General features: G+C 44.2%; 3 protein-coding genes across 4 annotated transcripts; 1 reads left to right on the plus strand and 2 right to left on the minus strand.

The window, feature by feature from the left end:
- The first annotated feature begins 2,612 nt into the window (after positions 1 to 2,612).
- serf2 (small EDRK-rich factor 2) lies at positions 2,613 to 4,870 on the plus strand. 2 transcript variants are annotated; one of them, XM_010880632.4, is made up of 3 exons: positions 2,613 to 2,772; positions 3,739 to 3,847; positions 4,450 to 4,870. In XM_010880632.4, the coding sequence occupies exons 1-3, from the start codon at positions 2,628 to 2,630 to the stop codon at positions 4,520 to 4,522; spliced, it is 327 nt and encodes a 108-aa protein (XP_010878934.1). In that variant the 5' UTR covers positions 2,613 to 2,627; the 3' UTR covers positions 4,523 to 4,870. The 2 variants fall into 2 exon arrangements, with proteins under 2 accessions (XP_010878934.1, XP_010878935.1); XM_010880633.4 differs by having other exon boundaries at positions 2,698 to 2,820.
- A 2,946-nt stretch (positions 4,871 to 7,816) lies between these two features.
- LOC117592797 (endoplasmic reticulum aminopeptidase 2-like) lies at positions 7,817 to 11,359 on the minus strand. Its single transcript, XM_034287116.1, has 7 exons — positions 11,274 to 11,359; positions 10,572 to 10,728; positions 10,137 to 10,324; positions 9,522 to 9,689; positions 9,224 to 9,364; positions 8,502 to 8,583; positions 7,817 to 8,330 (listed from the first exon to the last, which is right to left on the minus strand). Exons 1-7 carry the CDS (start codon positions 11,297 to 11,299, stop codon positions 8,106 to 8,108), a joined length of 987 nt encoding a protein of 328 aa, XP_034143007.1. The 5' UTR covers positions 11,300 to 11,359; the 3' UTR covers positions 7,817 to 8,105.
- Positions 11,330 to 19,483, minus strand: LOC105016650 (endoplasmic reticulum aminopeptidase 1; the record flags this gene model as incomplete). Its single annotated transcript, XM_034287438.1, has 11 exons — positions 17,998 to 19,483; positions 17,507 to 17,645; positions 15,093 to 15,227; positions 14,861 to 14,981; positions 14,154 to 14,305; positions 13,555 to 13,668; positions 13,238 to 13,372; positions 12,980 to 13,111; positions 12,468 to 12,634; positions 11,907 to 11,992; positions 11,330 to 11,484 (listed from the first exon to the last, which is right to left on the minus strand). Coding segments are annotated over exons 1-11 (1,974 nt in total), but the record flags the coding sequence as incomplete, so codon positions are not given.
- Between the last annotated feature and the right edge of the window lie 65 nt (positions 19,484 to 19,548).

Genomic DNA, 19,548 nt, shown 5'->3' on the forward strand with positions numbered 1-19,548 from the left:
TGAAAGTTTTGATCCCGTATCGCTCGACACATTCACTAAATTTGTAATGAGTTCTAAACCCACAAATTGTCCGCTAGACCCGATTCCCAAAAATTACTTAAGGAGCTATTTCCTGTGATAGGTCAGCCAATGTTGAACATAATAAATTGCTCCCTTTCCTCCGGATGTGTACCAAACTCACTAAAAATAGCGGAAATTAAGCCTCTTTAAAAAAATACAAATATCTGGATCCAGACATATTAAACAATTATAGGCCAATATCGAACCTCCTGTTCCTCTCAAAAATCTTAGAAAAATGTATTTCCCAAAGACAAATAACATTTATGAAATGCTACAGTCCGGTTTCAGACCCCATCATAGTACTGAGACTGCATTTGTGAAAGTAACAAATGACCTTCTAATGGCCTCAGACAAAGGTTCCCCAGCCGTTCTGTTGCTTCTTGATCTTAGTGCTGTTTTGACACTATTGATCAGTGTCAAAAGAGTTGCTGATACAAGAGTTGCTTATTTACATCTTCGAAACATTGTAAAAATCTGAAACTTTCTATCAAAAACTGATGCAGAAAAATGTATCCATGCTTTGTTACTTCTAGATTAGATTGCAATGCTCTTCTTTCCGGTTACCCAGACAAATCAATAAATAAACTTCAATTAGTGCTGCACACGGCTGCTAGATTCCTAACTAGAACAAAAAGATTTGAACACATTACTCCAGTACTAGCCTCTTTACACTGGCTGCCTGTTAGGGTTAGGGCTGATTTTAAGGTTTTATTGTTAACCTATAAATCAATACATGGACTTGCTCCTACCTACCTCACTGAAATGATCTAGCCATACATATCTATACGTAACCTTTGATCACAAGACGCAGGCCTTTTAATTGTACCTAGAATTTCTAAACAAACAGCCAGAGGCAGGGCCTTCTCTCAAAGAGCTCCACTACTGTGGAATGATTTGCCAATTAAGGTTAGAAATGCAAACTCAGTGCAAACTTTCAAGTGTCTACTAAAGACTCATCTCTACAGCATGGTCTATGATTAAGTGTAGTCTGGCCCAGGGGCGTGAAGGTGACCAGAAAGGCTTGATACTGTCCACCCTTGCTGTCTTGCCAGGTGGGCTCTCATCGCCACTGGGATGCCCTCCCTCCAATGCCATTCGGGGGAAGAGTCACTGGCTTGTTGTCGTCTCTCTGTTGAGCACTTTTGGGCTTTTCTCTGCTGGCAATACTCTGCCCTCATTCAGGGTGGTTGTGGTTGGTGGGTGTCCCTTTGGTTGATGCTTGGCAATGTGGGTAGATTGATTTCCTGCCTGTTGGGCCCTGTCCACAGTGTCACTGGACCCCCCTGTCTCAGCCAAAAGGTCTTATGCTGCTATATTATTGTGCTGGGGGAGTAGGGTCAGTTCTCCTTCACCACTATAAATCCCTGTAGATCTAAGGAATGCATTTTCAAAATGTTCCCTGTCTCCTGCCGTTTTAAACTTTGGATGTCATGAGGTCTTGGCCCACACCTGAGGAGTACCAGGCTTGAATGACCCGTTGCTGTCCCCGTCCAAAGTCCTCCTGGTTGTGTTGCAGATCAAGATGATACCTGACGATTTCAGCTGCCACTGTGCTGACACCTCCCCCCTCCCCCGTGTTTTCCCTGTACTCGTCCATCTGGTCATGCTTCCGAACTGGTTTAAATAGACTCTGGACTCAGTCCACATGCATTTATTAATTATTACACTTTGTACTCTTAATATGTTCACCTGGCACAGCCAGAAGAGGACTGGCCACCCTTCTGAGCCTGGGTCCTCTCTAGGTTTCTTCCTAAATTTCAGCCTTCTTAGGGAGTTTTTCCTAGCCACTGAAATTCAACACTACTGTTGTTTGCTCCTTGGGGATAAGGCTGTGTGTTTTGTAAAAGCACTTTGTGACAACTGCTTCATAAATACATTTGATTGATTGACTGTACAAATCTCCAAAACAATTAGCCTTTAAAAATGACAAACTTGGATTAGCAAACAACGTGCCATTGGAACACAGGGGTGGATGGTTGCTGATAATGGGCCTCTGTACACCCATGTAGATATTCCATAAAAAATGTCAACTGTCATTTATAACATTAACATTGTCTACACTGTATTTCTGATCAATATGATGTTATTTTAATGGACAAAAAAAATCCCTTTTATTTCAAACTTCTAAGTGACACCAAACTTTTGTAAATTGTGATTGAAATTATTTTAATCGTTTGACAGCAATTACCTAAATATATACTAATATAGTTATTCGTGTTCCATATGCACGCTACCGTTCAAAAGTTTAGAAATGTACAAAAGTTAGGGGTCACAAAGTGTGTACATGCATAAGAATTCAATAAATAACATTTATCTTTCGAGCATACGCCTGTGGAACCACAACTAAATCAGAGTAGCCTATATTGGCCATTACACAGATCATTCCGTTACAGTTGAGACATACAAATAACAAATACGTTAAAAAAGACAGGATGCATATTTTTAACACAGTGTATCTGTTTCTCTTGATTGGGACCCACTTACGAACTACGGGGAATCTGCAATCCTATTTTCAACAGTACGTTCATACTTTAGTACATCTGGATTTTTAGAATGTCTTTGCTGTTATGACAACAGAAGTTCTAGCACGTTCTTGTTCTATTTTTTCTGGTTTGTCCGTAAGTTATCGCGAGATTTTACCACTTTCTTATTGGTTGTTGAAGGTAGTAGCTAGCAGCTGGGACGACGAGAAGGGAGCGAGCGGCCCTTTGGGTGAGCTTACCTGAAATTCGGAAAGCCTCAAATTCGGGAAAATGACTAGTGGGTATCGTTGTATTCTTTAACTTACTGATTTTTATAATGTCATGTGATACAACTTTTCGGTTATCTGCTAACTTATCATTTCTAGCCACCGCCTATACGCATGGCGAATCCGCTTTGCTCATTGTAGTAATACAGTAGTACTGTACAGCGTTTCCGAAGGGCAGGGTAACTAACCACCGTTGACTTTCTAGCGGTTAATGTCTACTAGTCTAAACACAACCAGCAATATTAGCGCGTTTGCTTAGCCTGAAATACACTTCAGCCTTGCAACCCCAACTAGTACACCTATACGTTAGTGGTTCATCATTGGCGAATTTAGCTAGTTAGCTAACAGAGTTTAGCTCTGGTCCATCGCGTTACAACAGGTTGGTTTTCTACATGTTATGTAAGTGACTTGAACGCAGTTGTTTCAGTATACAGATGTTATTTCTGATAATACAATAGATTCCATCTTCCTATAAATATGGTATTTAGAAATACGCAACACATTCAGTTTGGTCCTGGCGCATGCGTGTCTTCCTGGCGCGAAGCAACGAGCTAACAGAACAATATTGTAATGTCAGCTAGTTACATCGTTTCCGCCAGCGATACCGTTATACAATAACAAGTTTCTTGAATAATTGACGTTTGAAAAAGAGATTCACTTAGCTCCTCAACCGTGAATTAATCGGCTATATTATATCTGGATATGAAATAGTAGCCATTACTCTTTTTGTTTGTCTTTCTGTTTATGTCAATGTCTGTGTTGATGGAGCCCTCTAGCGCCCCCATGCCACGTCGGCGGTAGTGAGACACAATTGCATGCGAAGTGATTGCTAATTACGGTACCTAGTACTGTACTTAACACCACTTTTTTTTTTTTGGTGTAAAGCACGTTCTTATCCTATTTTGTTGTTGTGTTTATCTGGGTTGCAGGAGGAAACCAGCGTGAACTTGCCCGGGCGAAGAATGCCAAGAAGCAAGCTGACCTGAGCAAGGGCAAGAAGGGTGAGGATGGCTTGTCTGCCGCCGCGCGCAAGCTGAGGTACCTTGATGCTACTGTAGTCTTGTTTTGGACAGAAATCTTGTTCAGATTGAGATTATCAATCCAGCCTCCATTTCAGTTAAGCAGTAAGCTTTGTCTGGCTGGACAAAAAGTTATGCTGTATGAAGTCTGTCATGCATTATTGATTATTCTTAATGGTTATCGCTGTTTATGGACACAGAATGATTATTGTTGCTCTTTGGGATGCATAGATAATGATTATCATTATTAATGCTCTTTAGGGATGCAGAGATAATGATTATCATTATTAATGCTCTTTAGGGATGCAGAGATAATGATTATCATTGTTATTGCTCTTTAGGGATGCAGAGATAATGATTATCATTATTAATGCTCTTAAGGGATGCATAGATAATGATTATCATTATTAATGCTCTTTAGGGATGCAGAGATAATGATTATCATTATTATTGCTCTTTAGGGATGCAGAGATAATGATTATCATTATTATTGCTCTTTAGGGATGCAGAGATAATGATTTTCATTATTATTGCTCTTTAGGGATGCAGAGATAATGATTATCATTATTATTGCTCTTTAGGGATGCAGAGATAATGATTATCATTATTATTGCTCTTTAGGGATGCAGAGATAATGCAGCAGAAGCAGAAAAAGGCAGCTGACAAGGGAAGTAATGACACCAAGTCCAAATAACTTCCTGAAGACAGACATGGTCCCGTTGGGGGGGATTACTTCTTTTTGACGTTGTGAGAAGGAATCTCTCATTGTAGACTCCTACACTCATCCCTGCCTATGGCAAATTACACGGTTCATCGTGGCTTATTGGATTTGTGTTTATATATTAAACGATCTGACTAAAAAAAGGCAGAAGGAGTTGGTGGTTTAACCACATTCACTTTGCATGTTTCATTCTGAACAGTGTTCTAGTGTAGCATAGAGCTCTAATGATTCTGTACACCAAGACCCAATATTGCTGTGTATTTTTCTATCAAACTGTGTTACCCCGCTGATTCCAAATAAAGTGTAAATCTTTTTAGTTCATGTTTGCTTGTATTATTGATCCTAATGAGAAAATAAGCCTTCTGGTCTGCTTTCTAAAGACACACGGTTTATCCAACTATGTGGGTGGGGGGGTAAACTCTCAATGACCTGGTTGCATAAGTGTGCACACCTTAAAAACTAATACTTTGTTGAAGCACCTTTTGATTTATTACAGCACTCAGTCTTTTTGGGTTTGAGTCTATTAGCATGGCACATCTTGACCTGGCAATATTTGCCCACTCTTCTTTGCAAAAGCGCTCTAAATCTGTCAAATTGCGAGGACATCTGTGCACCGCCCTCTTCAGATCACCCCACAGATGTTCAATTGGGTTCAGGTCTGGGCTCTGGCTGGGCCATTCCAAAACTTTAATCTTCTGTTGAAGCCATGCTTTTGTGGATTTCGGTATGTGCTTTGGGTCGTTGTGCTGAAAGGTGAGCTTCCTCTTCAGCCTTCTAACGTACGCCTGAAGGTTTTGTGCCAAAATTGCCTGGTATTTGGAACTCCACCCTGACTAAGGCCCCGGTTCCAGCTGAAGAAAAACAGCCCCAAAGCATGATGCTGCCCCCACCATGCTTCATTGTGGGTATGGTGTTCTTTGGGGCCATGGTCCTCAGTCGGAAAAGGGTGGCTTGCCCACTTCAGGTTGGTGGAGAGTGCCTGCCTCAAGTGGAGGAGTTTAAGTATCTAGGGGTCTTGTTCACGAGTGAGGGAAGGATGGAACGGGAGATTGACAGACGGATCGCTGCAGCTTCTGCAGTAATGCAGTCGATGTATCGGTCTGTCGTGGTGAAGAAAGAGCTGAGCCGCAAGGCGAAGCTCTCGATTTACCAGTCAATCTACGTTCCTACTCTCACCTATGGTCATGAGCTTTGGGTGATGACCGAAAGGACAAGATCCCGGATACAGGCGGCCGAAATGAGCTTTCTCCGCAGGGTGGCTGGGTGATCCCTTAGAGATAGGGTGAGAAGCTCGGTCACCCGGGAGGAGCTCAGAGTAGAGCCGCTGCTCCTCCACATCAAGAGGGGTCAGCTGAGGTGGCTTGGGCATCTGTTTCGGATGCCTCCGGAACGCCTTCCTGGGAAGGTGTTCCGGTCCCGTCCCACCGGGAGGAGACCCCGGGGAAGACCTAGGACACGCTGGAGGGACTATGTCTCCCGGCTGGCCTGGGAACGCCTCGGTGTCCCCCCGGAAGAGCTGGAGGAAGTGTCTGGGGAGAGGGAAGTCTGGGCATCCCTGCTTAGACTGCTGCCCCCGCGACCCGGCCCCGGATAAGCGGAAGAAGATGGATGGATGGTGTTCTTTGGGTGATATGCAGTGTTTTTGCGCCAAACATACATTTTGGAATTATGGCCAAAAAGTTCAACCTTGGTTTCATCGGACCATAACACATTTTCCCACATGCTTTTGAGGGACTTGATGTTTGTTTTTGCAAACTTCAGCCAGGTTTGGATGTTTTTCTTTGTAAGAAAAGGCTTCCGTCTTGCCACCCTACCCCATAGCCCATTCATATGAAGAATATGGGATATTCTTGTCACGTAGCACACAGCCTTTCAACAATGAGATCCCTCTGATGCTTTGGAAGCTCTCTGTGGACCATGGCTTTTGCTCTGAGATGCAACTAAGAAAATGTCAGGGAAATCCTACTAGAACAGCTGGACTTCATTTGTGATTAATCAGAGTCACTTTAAATGATGGCAGGTGTGTAATGACTTCTATTTAACATGAGTTTGAATATGATTGGTTAATTCTGAACACCGCCACATCCCCAGTTACAAGAGGGTGTGCACATTTACGCAACCAGTTTATTTTTTCCCCCTCGAAGATTAGTTTTTTTCAATAGAATTGTTCACATTATAGGTCACATTAAAAGTGTAAAAAGGGGGGGGAGGGGTTATGGAATTATGGCCAAAAAGGTCTATTGGTCAGATTCGTCCTATGACCAACCGCTTTGTGATTCAATCTCATCTTTCAGTTCATTTAACTCATTAGTGGTCAGAACTTCGACCCTATTTAACAGAAACCTAAGTGGCCTGACCCTATACCTTGTTTATAACAGAAACATATCACACAAATTTACTGTCAACACCTGTCTAGTCATATAGTCAAACAAGAATATAATCAACATGGGAAAACCAACCTCTCTGACTCATGAAGTCAAGGTCAGTATCGTATGTATTTCATACTTAAACCTTTGTGCTGCAATGGAATCAAAGGCCAACCTGTCTCACAGATTTTCAGCATGGAATCAAATTCCATGCTGAAAAGGCTTTAATTTCCTATTTTCATTGGATGGTTTGAATTTAACAATATGCTTACAGGTTTTTATATCTGCCATTAATCAGCTGTTTTGATCCAAAGTGCATTACAGCCATGGATACATTTTATTTCTGAGTAGCCCAGCAAGTCGAAAGCAACAACTTTTGTCATTGCAACTACCCTGCTGTGACACTGAGCCCCACTGGACCACAAATACAACGCTGTTTCCAAAAGGTTGGGGCGCTGCGTAAAATGCAAATGAAAACCGAATGCAATGATGTGCAAATCATTTAATCCCTCTATTGAATAGACAGTAGTACAAAGACAACATATCAAATGTTGAAACTGAGAAATGTTATTCTTCTTGGAAAAATTCCTGTCCATTTTGATATTGACGCCAGCAAGACGTTTCAAAACAGGACAGGGGCGTGTTTACCACTGTGTTGCATTACCATTTAACAACACTCTATAAGCGTTTGACAACTGCGGAGACCAATTGCTGTAGTTTTGAAAGTGAAATGTTTTCCCATTCTTGCTTGATATAGGATTTCAGATGCTCAACCGTTCAGAGTCTCCATTGTATATTCCATTTCATAATGCGCTAAATGTTTTCAATGGATGACAGGTCTGGACTGCAGGCAGGCCAGTTTAGCACCCAGACTCTTACTACAGAGCCATGCTGTTGTAATACGTGCAGAATGTGGTTTGCCGTTGTCTTGCTGAAACAAGCAAGGACTTCCATGAAAAAAGACATTGTCTGGATAGCATCACGTTGCTGCAAAAAATTTTCAGCATTTATGGTGCCTTCCCAGATGCATCACACAACGTACAGTCCTCTGTTGCTTTTTTGAAACGTGGCTGGCATCAAATTCAGAGTGGGCAGAATTTTTCTGTTTGAACATGTGATATGTGGTCGGTCTACATCACTCTTACATTTACACACACAATCCCAAAATCAAATGATAATTGACCAGGATCCTAAGCACGAAATCTAATAGTGGTTCCCCATTTGAAGCGGTAGGTGACTTCCTTCTTACAGAGTGGGTACGCTGAGTAGGTGACGGGATAGGTCTGCTGTAGCCAGGACTGAATGGCCTTCGTGTTGGCCTGAAGCCACCTCATGTTCAACTTGATCATCTCCAGAGACTGCTGCACGAATGACAGGTGGCCCAGACTCCTCTGAGTCACAAAGAACTCATACACCTGAAGGATGGAGTGGACACGTGTTAGTCTCTTTTCTTTTCAGGACACAGCATATCATCTGCTTATCATAAGTGTCTGGAGCAGGACAGCTGGTCTGTCACATTCAACCAGCTGCACTGTTTCACATGACTAATAACACACCAGGTGACAGGCGTATGTACTTAAACCCACCTCATCATATTTCTGGGTGGAGTTGAAATGAGACGTGGTCGCTGTCACAATATCTGACAGATATAATGACCCCAAAGGAAACCTGGACACAAAACCATGGGAAAGACAATATCTGTCAAGACTACTGTGCATTAAGTCATTAGGTTGAGTGTATTGTCTAGTAATCATAGGATCTTCATGGCAACTTATTAGTAATGTAGTAGTAGTGTTTTGGCCCTACAGGTCTGGGTGGTGTGGTAATGTCAGTGTGTTTTGGCCCTTCAGGTCTGGGTGGTGTAGTAATGTCAGTGTGTTTTGGCCCTACAGGTCTGGGTGGTGTGGTAATGTCAGTGTGTTTTGGCCCTTCAGGTCTGGATGGTGTGGTAATGTCAGTGTGTTTTGGCCCTTCAGGTCTGGATGGTGTGGTAATGTCACTGTGTTTTGGCCCTTCAGGTCTGGATGGTGTAGTAATGTCAGTGTGTTTTGGCCCTTCAGGTCTGGATGGTGTGGTAATGTCAGTGTGTTTTGGCCCTTCAGGTCTGGATGGTGTGGTAATGTCAGTGTGTTTTGGCCCTTCAGGTCTGGGTGGTGTAGTAATGTCAGTGTGTTTTGGCCCTTCAGGTCTGGGTGGTGTAGTAATGTCAGTGTGTTTTGGCCCTTCAGGTCTGGATGGTGTGGTAATGTCAGTGTGTTTTGGCCCTTCAGGTCTGGGTGGTGTGGTAATGTCAGTGTGTTGTGCCTACTTTGACACCAGTTGGTCCCAGTGCTGCTGAATGAATCTCCACAGCATCTCGTTGGTTTTTGGCCGAAACGCCAGCTGATCCACTACAACTTTGAAGTCCTGTGTCTTTATTATGTGGTTTTGTAGGGAGGCGTTGAGCAGCCTGGATAAATACAGGAGGTTGATGAAATGCCAGATCAGAATAACCTTTATTGTCTAGTAAAATACAGGATTAAGCAAAAGCTCATAGACACAATATGGATAATGATAGATACCTACCCATGGTATGTCAATGAGGGTAATGAAGGATAGCTACTTACCATAGTATGTTGGTGTGGTTGGTGGTTCGGCAAAGGGCAGCCAGCATGGTGACCTGGTCTTTACCGGACTGGCTGAGTCGGTACTGCTGTAATAGGAAGATCCACTCAGCATACCCTCCTCTCCACACTCCCACGCGGAATATCAACCCCCGCAGAGACATGGGCAGCCTGCACCGAAGACATGCATCTAAACTGTGATCTGACATGACACCTTATCGCCACAAGGTGGCAGTGTGTGAAGGACCGTGTAACAGCACGTCCATGTGCTTTTAGCTGTTCCTCAGGACACAGTGAACAGTTAACTAGTTTCAGGTTTATTTCAGAGCTCCTTACCTGCTAGCAAAGTAACAGAATCATGCCATTTCACTACAGTATGTGCTGACTGTGATATTAGTACTGGGAACCAAGATTAACTCAATGTCAGTGATTTTTAATTAATAAATTCTAAGTTATGACGTGACCCAATTTTTTTTTTTTTAATTAGTTGATAAATGATTTGCCAAAGTTTTCCCAGAATAATTTTATTTCATGAGCCATGAAACTGAGATTTCAGTTACCAGTTCTGAGTCTGTCTTCAACGTGACTTTATAAAAATATTAAATTAGAAGTTTTTACGGGTGTTGTCCGTCTTTTGCCATCCAGAAGTGGAAGAGTCTGAGCGCTTCCTGTTCTGCCTCGGGCCATAGCCCTCCTCTCAGAGCCAGATCCAGCAAACGGACTCTCCTGCTCTGGGCCGGCAGGGACCCCCCTTCCTCCCAGCGCTCAGAACGTGCCTGGCGCCCCAACACTCTCCACAGGTGCTCCTGTTGCACAGAGGGAAGTCCAAGTATGGCTGTAACTTCCTTTGAATAAATGCATTGGCTAAATGTTTTACATATGATACAGTTGAATCTGTTCCTAGAGCCTAGTTGTTAATATTGGAATGTGTGGGATGTTGATCCCAGATCAGTTCAAAATAGGCACCACACTTCTGCCTGGACAGAGCAGAACTGATAGTGGACACTATGGCATTAAAGACTGTACAGATGTTAAAACTGCTCTTCTACTCACCCTGAGCAGCCTGGAGATGCAGGCTTGTTGGTTGAAGGAGAACTGGACTATCATCTTGCTGATGTGGTTGATGAAGACAGTGATGGGTAGGTACTCTTCCTCTCTGTGCATGTACATGCTGAGGGTGAAGGCATCACCGTAGGGTACCCAGCCCTGTCTGATGGGAGAAAATAATACATTCATGTACATCCCTGTCTAATAGAAGAACACAACTTGTTCACATACAGCCCTATCTGATGGAAGAACACGACACGTTCACATACATTCCTGTCTGATAGGAGAACACGGCACGTTCAGGTACATCCCTGTTTGATTGGAGAGCACGACACATTCAGACAGGCCTGTCTGATGCGAGAACATGACATTCATATGCAGCCCTGTCTGATGGGAGAACATGACATTCATATGCAGCCCTGTCTGATGGGAGAACACGACACGTTCATATTCAGCCCTGTCTGATGGGAGAACAGGACACATTCATATGCATCTCTGTCTGATGGGAGAACAGGACACATTCATATGCATCTCTGTCTGATGGGAGAACATGACCACATTCATATACAGCGCTGTCTGATAGAACAGGGGCACTTTCAATTACAGCCCTGTTTGATTGGTGAACACGAGGTCAGGACAGGCTGTTTGCTCAGTGTGAATGTGTCTGTGTCCTGGAACTTCCACAGGAGAGAGGTGTCTGAATTGTACCTGGCCAAATGAAAGGTGTCGTCCATGAGTCCGGCACGGTCAGCAGGACTGAATCTGAAGCCAGCAGCCCCTCCCTGGGCGCCCTCCTCCCCGGCCTGCAGCTCAGTGACCAGGGCTCTCAGAGTGTCCCCATCATAGTTGACTCTGTAGAAACCTTGGGAGTTGACATTGGCTTTGATCCACGACACCTCCTCTGAGAGAGCCAGCACCTCTGGGATGTTAGGAGGGGTGTCAGGGGGACACAGGGAGGGAGGGTGGAAGAGAGCGGGTCAGTCCTTAAGATCCAGTATACATGATAAGGAAAACCTGGATGACATAAACCTAATCTTCAGGATGAAAACCACAGCTGACATTTACACATGCATCCCGGAAAGTTTGGACACTGGTTGTAAAGGTGATGCTGTTCAGCCAAAAAGGGGTCCCCGAAAATTGTGTACTGCGTCATCTACCGATTGTGTCCCCGTCCCCAACAACCATACAGCATATCCATTCCAATATCGGAGGTAAAAATAAAAAAGTTTGTTATTTGCATGTCTCAGACTGCATCTTTAACTAAACAACTTGGATTCCGCTGTAGAGAAATTAGTTTATGATGAATCCACTATACAATAATTAGTTCACTTCCTGAATCACCTTCTTTGCTCTTCATCAGATGAAAAGCGACAGAGGAGACGGAGCTGGTGTAGAAAGTCAAAGGTATCTGCCACAGTGTCTGGGCTCTGACAAGAGGACACACAATATCAAAATGCAAAGCTCTAGCCTTAGAAAAGGACTTCATAGGATTTGAGACAATATAAAGCAGGAGAATGACATGGAGGGCTAGAGACAGAATAAAAAGGAGAATGAGGTTAGGGTTGTTGTGGCTAAGGTTAAGGTTGTTGTAGTTAGGGTTGTTCTGGTTATGACTGTTGTGGTTAGTGTTGTTGTGGTTAGTGTTGTGGTTAGGGCTGTTGTGGTTAAGGTTAGGGTTGTTGTGGTTAGGGTTTGGGCTGTTGTGGGTAAGGTTAGGGCTGTTGTGGTTAGGGTTAAGTTTAGGGTTGTTGTGGTTAGTTTTGTTATGGTTAGAGTTGTTGTGGTTAGGGATGTTATGGTTAGAGTTGTTATGGATAAGGTTAGTGTTGTTATGGTTAGAGTTGTGGTTAGTGTTGTTATGGTTAGGGTTATTGTGGTTATGGTTAGGGTTGTTATGGTTACTCTGTGTTGTTCTGAGGGAGGATGCTGAATAGGTCCTGTCTCATATGTATCTGTCTCCCCTGAATGGAGATGGACACCACCGGATACCCCCTCTGAATTATCCATGAGTCCATCAGGCTTTTCACATCCAGTATTCCAGCTCTTGGCTCCTTGCTGTTTTTGGCTTTCTAGAGAAAGAGAGTGCTTATATGCATGTGGACCCCAGGATAACCAGCAAATGGGAATCAATTAAATAACCTTGTGTTGCAGACACAGCTTTTTGGGAACAGTCAAACTCTTGAAATAGACTAGCTATTACATAGACAATCTATTAGAGGTTTTATGGCACAGACAGGCTACTACAGGTGATAGCTCTGTAACAGATGCAGCTATAGAAACACATTCAAATGAATGGCGTGGACAGGCTATTACAAGCTATACCTCAGACATAGACTATTACAGGTCATACCTCTGATGTAGACAGGCTATTACATGCTGTACCCCTGGCACAGGCCAACTATTATAGTTTGTACCTCTGACATAGCCTTCCACAGGTCATCAGGCTGAGTGTTGTTGTAGCGATGTTCACTCAGATACTTTCTGATTCCACCAATGAACACATCATCAGACAGGAAGGAGTGAAGCATTCCCAGAATACTGGCTCCCTGCAGCAGTTCCCAGATTAGATGCAACCCAGAAGATTCACGCTCAGTCCTCACAGAATGATCATTGGATGAAGCCAACTAGTTTTGATACAGTGCTAATGTAAGTGGGGTAAACTTGTGTCTCACCTTGTGGTAAGAAATATCACTGAACATCTCTCTGATCTTAGTGGAGCAGCTGACAGGTCGAGACACAGGATGAGAGGTCAGCAGGGAGTCTTTCTCCAGAGCTGGAAAAACGTTCATTAGGAGATGCTGGTCTTCCTGAGGATTGGAGACAGAGAACAGGCACTTGCACTGATTGTTCTAAAGGAGAGGTCCACTGAAAAGACAACGACATAGGTCTGTCCACTTAAAGAAAGGACAGAACTCCATTGCTAATATTAGAATTCCTACGACCAATATACCTTCACACAAGCCAAGTCTTGTTTGTAGCGGTCACTCACCAGTCCCCAGTCCGGCTGCAGGTGTCTAACAGCAGTGTATTCCAGATAGGAGGCAAATCCCTCGTTCAACCACAGGTCGCTCCACCACACCATGGTCACCAGGTTCCCAAACCACTAGGACATAACCAAGGACAGGATTGGAATATTTACACGAATGTTTCCAAAAGACGTCACATGAGGAAAAAGTGCAATAGTTTTCTACCCAGAAACTGATATGCCTAGGTGTGAAGCTGTGTTACCTGGTGTGACCAGGTGTGAAGCTGTGTTACCTGGTGTGACCAGGTGTGAAGCTGTGTTACCTGGTGTGACCAGGTGTGAAGCTGTGTTACCTGGTGTGACCAGGTGTGAAGCTGTGTTACCTGGTGTGACCAGGTGTGAAGCTGTGTTACCTGGTGTGACCAGGTGTGAAGCTGTGTTACCTGGTGTGACCAGGTGTGAAGCTGTGTTACCTGGTGTGACCAGGTGTGAAGCTGTGTTACCTGGTGTGACCAGGTGTGAAGCTGTGTTACCTGGTGTGACCAGGTGTGAAGCTGTGTTACCTGGTGTGACCAGGTGTGAAGCTGTGTTACCTGGTGTGACCAGGTGTGAATCTGTATTACCTGGTGTGCCAGTTCATGCGCAGTGACAAGGCTGACCCATAGTTGACCCCTCAGGCTGTCAAACTGACCAATCAGTAGAGAAGTCTCCCTGAAGGTTACCAAGCCCCAGTTCTCCATTGCCCCACTCTCAAAATCCGGCAGCGCCACCAAGTCTGGGAGCAGAAAGATGTCATTAATAATTTGAGTATCACAGGGTCTAGCGTGTCATCTAGTAGATGTAGCCACCGGCACCTCATTTAGGTAGAGGGTCTGGAGATACCTGTACCTAGTTTAGGTAGAGGGTCTGGAGATACCTGTACCTAGTTTAGGTAGAGGGTCTGGAGATACCTGTACCTAGTTTAGGTAGAGGGTCTGGAGATACCTGTACCTAGTTTAGGCAGAGGGTCTGGAGATACCTGTACCTAGTTTAGGCAGAGGGTCTGGAGATACCTGCACCTAGTTTAGGTAGAGGGTCTGGAGATACCTGTACCTAGTTTAGGTAGAGGGTCTGGAGATACCTGCACCTAGTTTAGGTAGAGGGTCTGGAGATACCTGCACCTAGTTTAGGTAGAGGGTCTGGAGATGCCTGCACCTAGTTTAGGTAGAGGGTCTGGAGATGCCTGCACCTAGTTTAGGAAGAGGGTCTGGAGATACCTGTACCTAGTTTAGGTAGAGCGTCTGGAGATACCTGTACCTAGTTTAGGTAGAGCGTCTGGAGATACCTGTACCTAGTTTAGGTAGAGGGTAGATGATCTGAAGGTACTCCTCATAGAAGTCCAGGGTTTTCACTGCTTCCAGGAGGGCATGATCTGTTTGGTTTATCTGATGACTGGCAGCGAAAACAGATACCTGAGAACAGATAGACGTCAAGAGAGATGATACCTGCTCCTTCTCGTCCAAAGACCATTTCCCAATACTTAGTTCAGGCATCTATACGACTCTGAAGGCATGAGGACCAACCTTGACCCCTCTCTTGGTCTTTGCTGAGTTCACACTGAAGTCTCCAACAACAAACGCCAGAAGGTAGCTGCTCATCCTAATGCTGGTCTGGTAGTGGTCCTCAACCAGGTCCTCTTCTAGGTGTTTACTAAACCGCTACATATGTGATGACATCATACATCAGTAGACAAGATATGACATAATGGATCACTAAACTGGACATGACATCATATATCACTGGAAAGGATATGATATCATAGCAGTAGACACGATATGACATCATTAATCACTTGACAAGATGACATCATATATCACTAAACAATTTTGTAGAATTTATTATTCACTTTGACATTAAGGACTTATTTGTGTTGATCAGTGGCAAAACAGATTTTTTGTAACACAATATGTGGGAAAAGTCCAAGAGGGTGAATACTTTCGAAAGCCACTAAATATGTGAATGGGAAACTATCCTAGATGTGGTCTTGAATTAGGCAACATCACACACCAATCAGCCATAACATAATGACCACCTGCCTAATATTGTGGAGGCCCCACTTTTGCCGCCAAAACAGCCCTGACCCGTCGAGGCATGGACTCCACTAGACCTCTGAAGGTGTGCTGTGGTATCTGGCACCAAGACGTTAGCAGCAGATCTTTAAAGTCCTGTAACATGCGAGGTGGGACCTCCATGGATCTGACCTGTTTGTCCAGCACATCCCACAGATGCTTGATTGGTAACATTCACATGAATGGCAGGACCCAAGGTTTTCCAGCAGATCATTGCCCAGAGCATCACACTGACTCTGCCAGCTTGCCTCCTTCCCATAGTGCATCCTGGTGCCATGTGTTCTCCAGGTAAGCGACACACCCGGCCATCCACGTGATGTAAAAGGAAACGTGATTCATCAGACCAGGCCACCTTCTTCCATTGTTCCGTGATCCAGTTCTGATGCTAACATGCCCATTGTAGGCACTTTCAGCAGTGGACAGGAGTCAGCATGGGCACCCTGACTGGTCTGCAGCTACCCAGCCCCATACACAACAAACTGCGATGCACTGTGTGTTCTGACACCTTTCTATCAGTACCAGCATTAACTTTTCAGCAATTTAAGCTACAGTAGCTCGTCTGTTGGATTGGACCACACGAGCCAGCCTTCACTCCCCATGTGCATCAATGAGCCTTGGCCATCCATGACCCTGTTGCCGGATCACCGCTTTTCCTTCCTTGGACCACTTTTGATAGGTACTGACCACTGCAGACGGGAACACCCCACAAGGGCTGCAGTTTTGGAGATGCTCTGACCCAGTCGTCTAGCCATCAGAATTTGGCACTTGTCAAAGTCGCTCAGATCGTTACGCTTCCCATATTTCCTGCTTCTATCACATCAACTTTGAGGACAGAATGTTCACTTGCTGCCTAATATGTCCCACCCACTGACAGGTGCCATGATGACGAGATTATCAGTGTTATTCACTTCACCTGTCAGTGGTCATAATGTTATGGCTGATGGGTGTATCAGTGTTATTCACTTCACCTGTCAGTGGTCATAATGTTATGGCTGATGGGTGTATCAGTGTTATTCACTTCACCTGTCAGTGGTCATAATGTTATGGCTGATGGGTGTATCGGTGTTATTCACTTCACTTGTCAGTGGTCATAATGTTATGGCTGATGGGTGTATCAGTGTTATTCACTTCACCTGTCAGTGGTCATAATGTTATGGCTGATGGGTGTATCAATGTTATTCACTTCACCTGTCAGTGGTCATAATGTTATGGCTGATGGGTGTATCAGTGTTATTCACTTCACCTGTCAGTGGTCATAATGTTATGGCTGATGGGTGTATCAGTGTTATTCACTTCACCTGTCAGTGGTCATAATGTTATGGCTGATGGGTGTATCAGTGTTATTCACTTCACCTGTCAGTGGTCATAATGTTATGGCTGATGGGTGTATATTGTACAAACACAATGTTATTTACAATGGATTGCCCAAATCACTATGCTTTCAGATCAAACTGTGCATTGAGGAAAAGTACAGCTAGAGATTTTAAAGAACACAAATTAGCCATCCGACCTCGTTAATTCTCAATGTCCTATCTGACCAGGTCATCTAGATGACTTCTAGCGTTTCAATGTGATCACAAACACCAATGTGAGTCCATTAAAATCCTATAAAACAGTTTAAACGGAGTTTAACATGATATCGTCTTCTGCTTTCCTTCTCAAATTGTTCTAAACCGCATGCCACACCCTCACCTAAACAGACGCACATTTTGTGTGAAACCTTGTCTGAATTGTCAGGTGTGCACCTGAGATACATTCTGCAACACCATGTGGAGAAGAGACATCAAAACTAAATATTATCTTTACACTTAACCATTGGCAGCAATTATCTTTGGATATTTTCTATTTTATCTGCCTTCTACACTCACCTGTGGCATGTTGGAGAGAGAGATGTGTTGGGAGCGCCTGACCACCACTAGGGAGAACACAGCCTTCATACTGGGCTCATCAAAACATGGGAACACCTGGCGAGCTGAGCTCGGCTCAAAGTTAGTCACCGCAATTGTTCTGGTCAAGAAAAAATGCTGTCATCATTAAATAACTGAGAGAATAACTGAATGATGTCACATCTTCATTGTAAAGACAGGAATTATGTCACATCCTCATCATTAAATGCAGGAATGATTTAAGATCCTTGTTATTGAAAAATCCAGAACCTGATGTTTGACAATGTAGCCAAGTCTAAAACACCATTCCCTATTAATGTGCTACTTGTGGTTAAAACCTGTTCATTGCATAGAATGTGTTAGTATATATATATTATTTTCCACTTGCTCTAACAATCTGAACAAATGTTTCCTGTGCCAATAAAGCCTTTAATATCGAAGGGAATTGAAACTGTTAGAAGAAGCAGTCCTACCTGGTGTCTCCGTCAGGGGTCTGATAGGAAGCCTTGTATAGGCCAGAGTAGCTGCGAGAGAAGGAACCAGAGTAGGAGACAGAGAGCTGGTACTTCCTCCCTGCTATCAGGGGCTTGTCCGACAGCAGAGCTAGCTGCTCCGAGGAGGGAGAGCCCAGCACACGGAGAGACACTGGTTTAAAGGCAGCCCTGGGCTGGTCTCCGTCCTGCTGTCTGCTGGTGGCTGAATGGAGCAGTATCCGCTTCTGTTTGTCTGCACTGGGCGGTCTCTGTATGAGGTCACTCTGGACAGCTACACTCAAGGTGAGGTCCGTTAGCGTAGCTTCTTTTATGGTCAGGCCTTTGCTGTTGAGGACGATGAGGCTGGTGTTATCCAGTGCTGTGACCAGGATGAGGACGTGACCAGTTAAAGAGTCAGAAGCCGAGAGGTCGGAGTCGGGGGTTGAGCTGAAGTTGGGGTGCAGGTGGATAAAGTAGTGGTCCGGTCTGATGTTGGTAGGGAGGCGTTGGTGAGACCAAGGGAACGGCCCCTCTAGAACCGCCTCAGGCTGGTTCTCCGGCTTAGCCCATAGTCCCCCCCACATGGCTGCCAGAGACCACAGGTACACACCTGACAGGTAGACTGCTGACAGAGCCATCGCTTTCGACCACCTGAAGACTAGGCAGAAGACGACACATACAGTTTATCAATACAACAGCAACATGTAAATGTAAGAACTTCTCCTATGACAACGGAGGAGTACCGCTACTGAAGCCTCTTTTTAAACCTCCTATAGCCCGTACAAGTACACCATCCACAGATTTAGTTTAACAGTACATAAAGGTTCCTATTTGTTTTCCACAACAAAGGGAGACATACTCTAGTAACTATAGCCTTACCTTAAGGAGAGCAGGGAGCGACAGTAACACCTCTCTGGAGAGATACAGTTCAATACTGAGAGCTGCTCTCTGCTCCCGTAATCGTTCTTTTACCCTGATAGTGGGACAGCAGCTCAGGGCCACACACAACACAACGCCCCTCTTCTGTTAGTTCATATGGATATATAAGCCATTACAGCAGACGTTTCACCAAAGCAACTTCCAATCATGCATGCATGCATTTTATACATGGGTCATGCCAGCGGGACTCAAACCCGAAACCTTTGGTGTTCGACCATCCCCATGCTCTCCTGGGGCAGACGTGCAGGGCCACATACTGGAGACACACGAATGATTTTATGTGAAGCTGTGAACATCTGGTGTGACTGGGCCACTTCACAACGTGTAAGTTGCATTCATATTATTGTATTAAAAGCTTTTTTGAAGAGTTAAATTAATATTGAAAGCTTATTTGAAGAGTTGAATGAACAGTTTTTCACTGTGGTCCACTTAATTCTATGCAAATGGAAGATTTGCTATTCAAATACCTTCCAGTTGTCCTATGGGTAGCTATCAGTACGATCACTGTCAAGTCATGCTAATGGTAAAGGAGGCCAGAAACTCACTACACTGTAGAAGACATTTCAGGTGCGCCACACGTCTGGAAATTGTACATGCTTTTAAATATAAAAA

This window comes from Esox lucius, chromosome 17 (assembly GCF_011004845.1).
Source record: "Esox lucius isolate fEsoLuc1 chromosome 17, fEsoLuc1.pri, whole genome shotgun sequence".
Taxonomy (NCBI): Eukaryota; Metazoa; Chordata; class Actinopteri; order Esociformes; family Esocidae; genus Esox; species Esox lucius.

What these genes read in the sequence shown, in the direction of transcription:
- LOC117592797 (XM_034287116.1), bottom strand. Translation starts at nt 11,299, where the DNA reads ATGGACGACACCTTTCATTTGGCCAG. An exon ending in AACCACACCAACATACTATG is followed by an intron (nt 9,365 to 9,521) that starts GTAAGTAGCTAT and finishes GTATTTATCCAG; the next exon opens with GCTGCTCAACGCCTCCCTAC. An exon ending in CCACCCAGAAATATGATGAG is followed by an intron (nt 8,331 to 8,501) that starts GTGGGTTTAAGT and finishes TCCATCCTTCAG; the next exon opens with GTGTATGAGTTCTTTGTGAC.
- serf2 (XM_010880632.4), top strand. Translation starts at nt 2,628, where the DNA reads ATGACAACAGAAGTTCTAGCACGTTCTTGTTCTATTTTTTCTGGTTTG. An exon ending in GGGAGCGAGCGGCCCTTTGG is followed by an intron (nt 2,773 to 3,738) that starts GTGAGCTTACCT and finishes TCTGGGTTGCAG; the next exon opens with GAGGAAACCAGCGTGAACTT. An exon ending in GCCGCCGCGCGCAAGCTGAG is followed by an intron (nt 3,848 to 4,449) that starts GTACCTTGATGC and finishes ATTGCTCTTTAG; the next exon opens with GGATGCAGAGATAATGCAGC.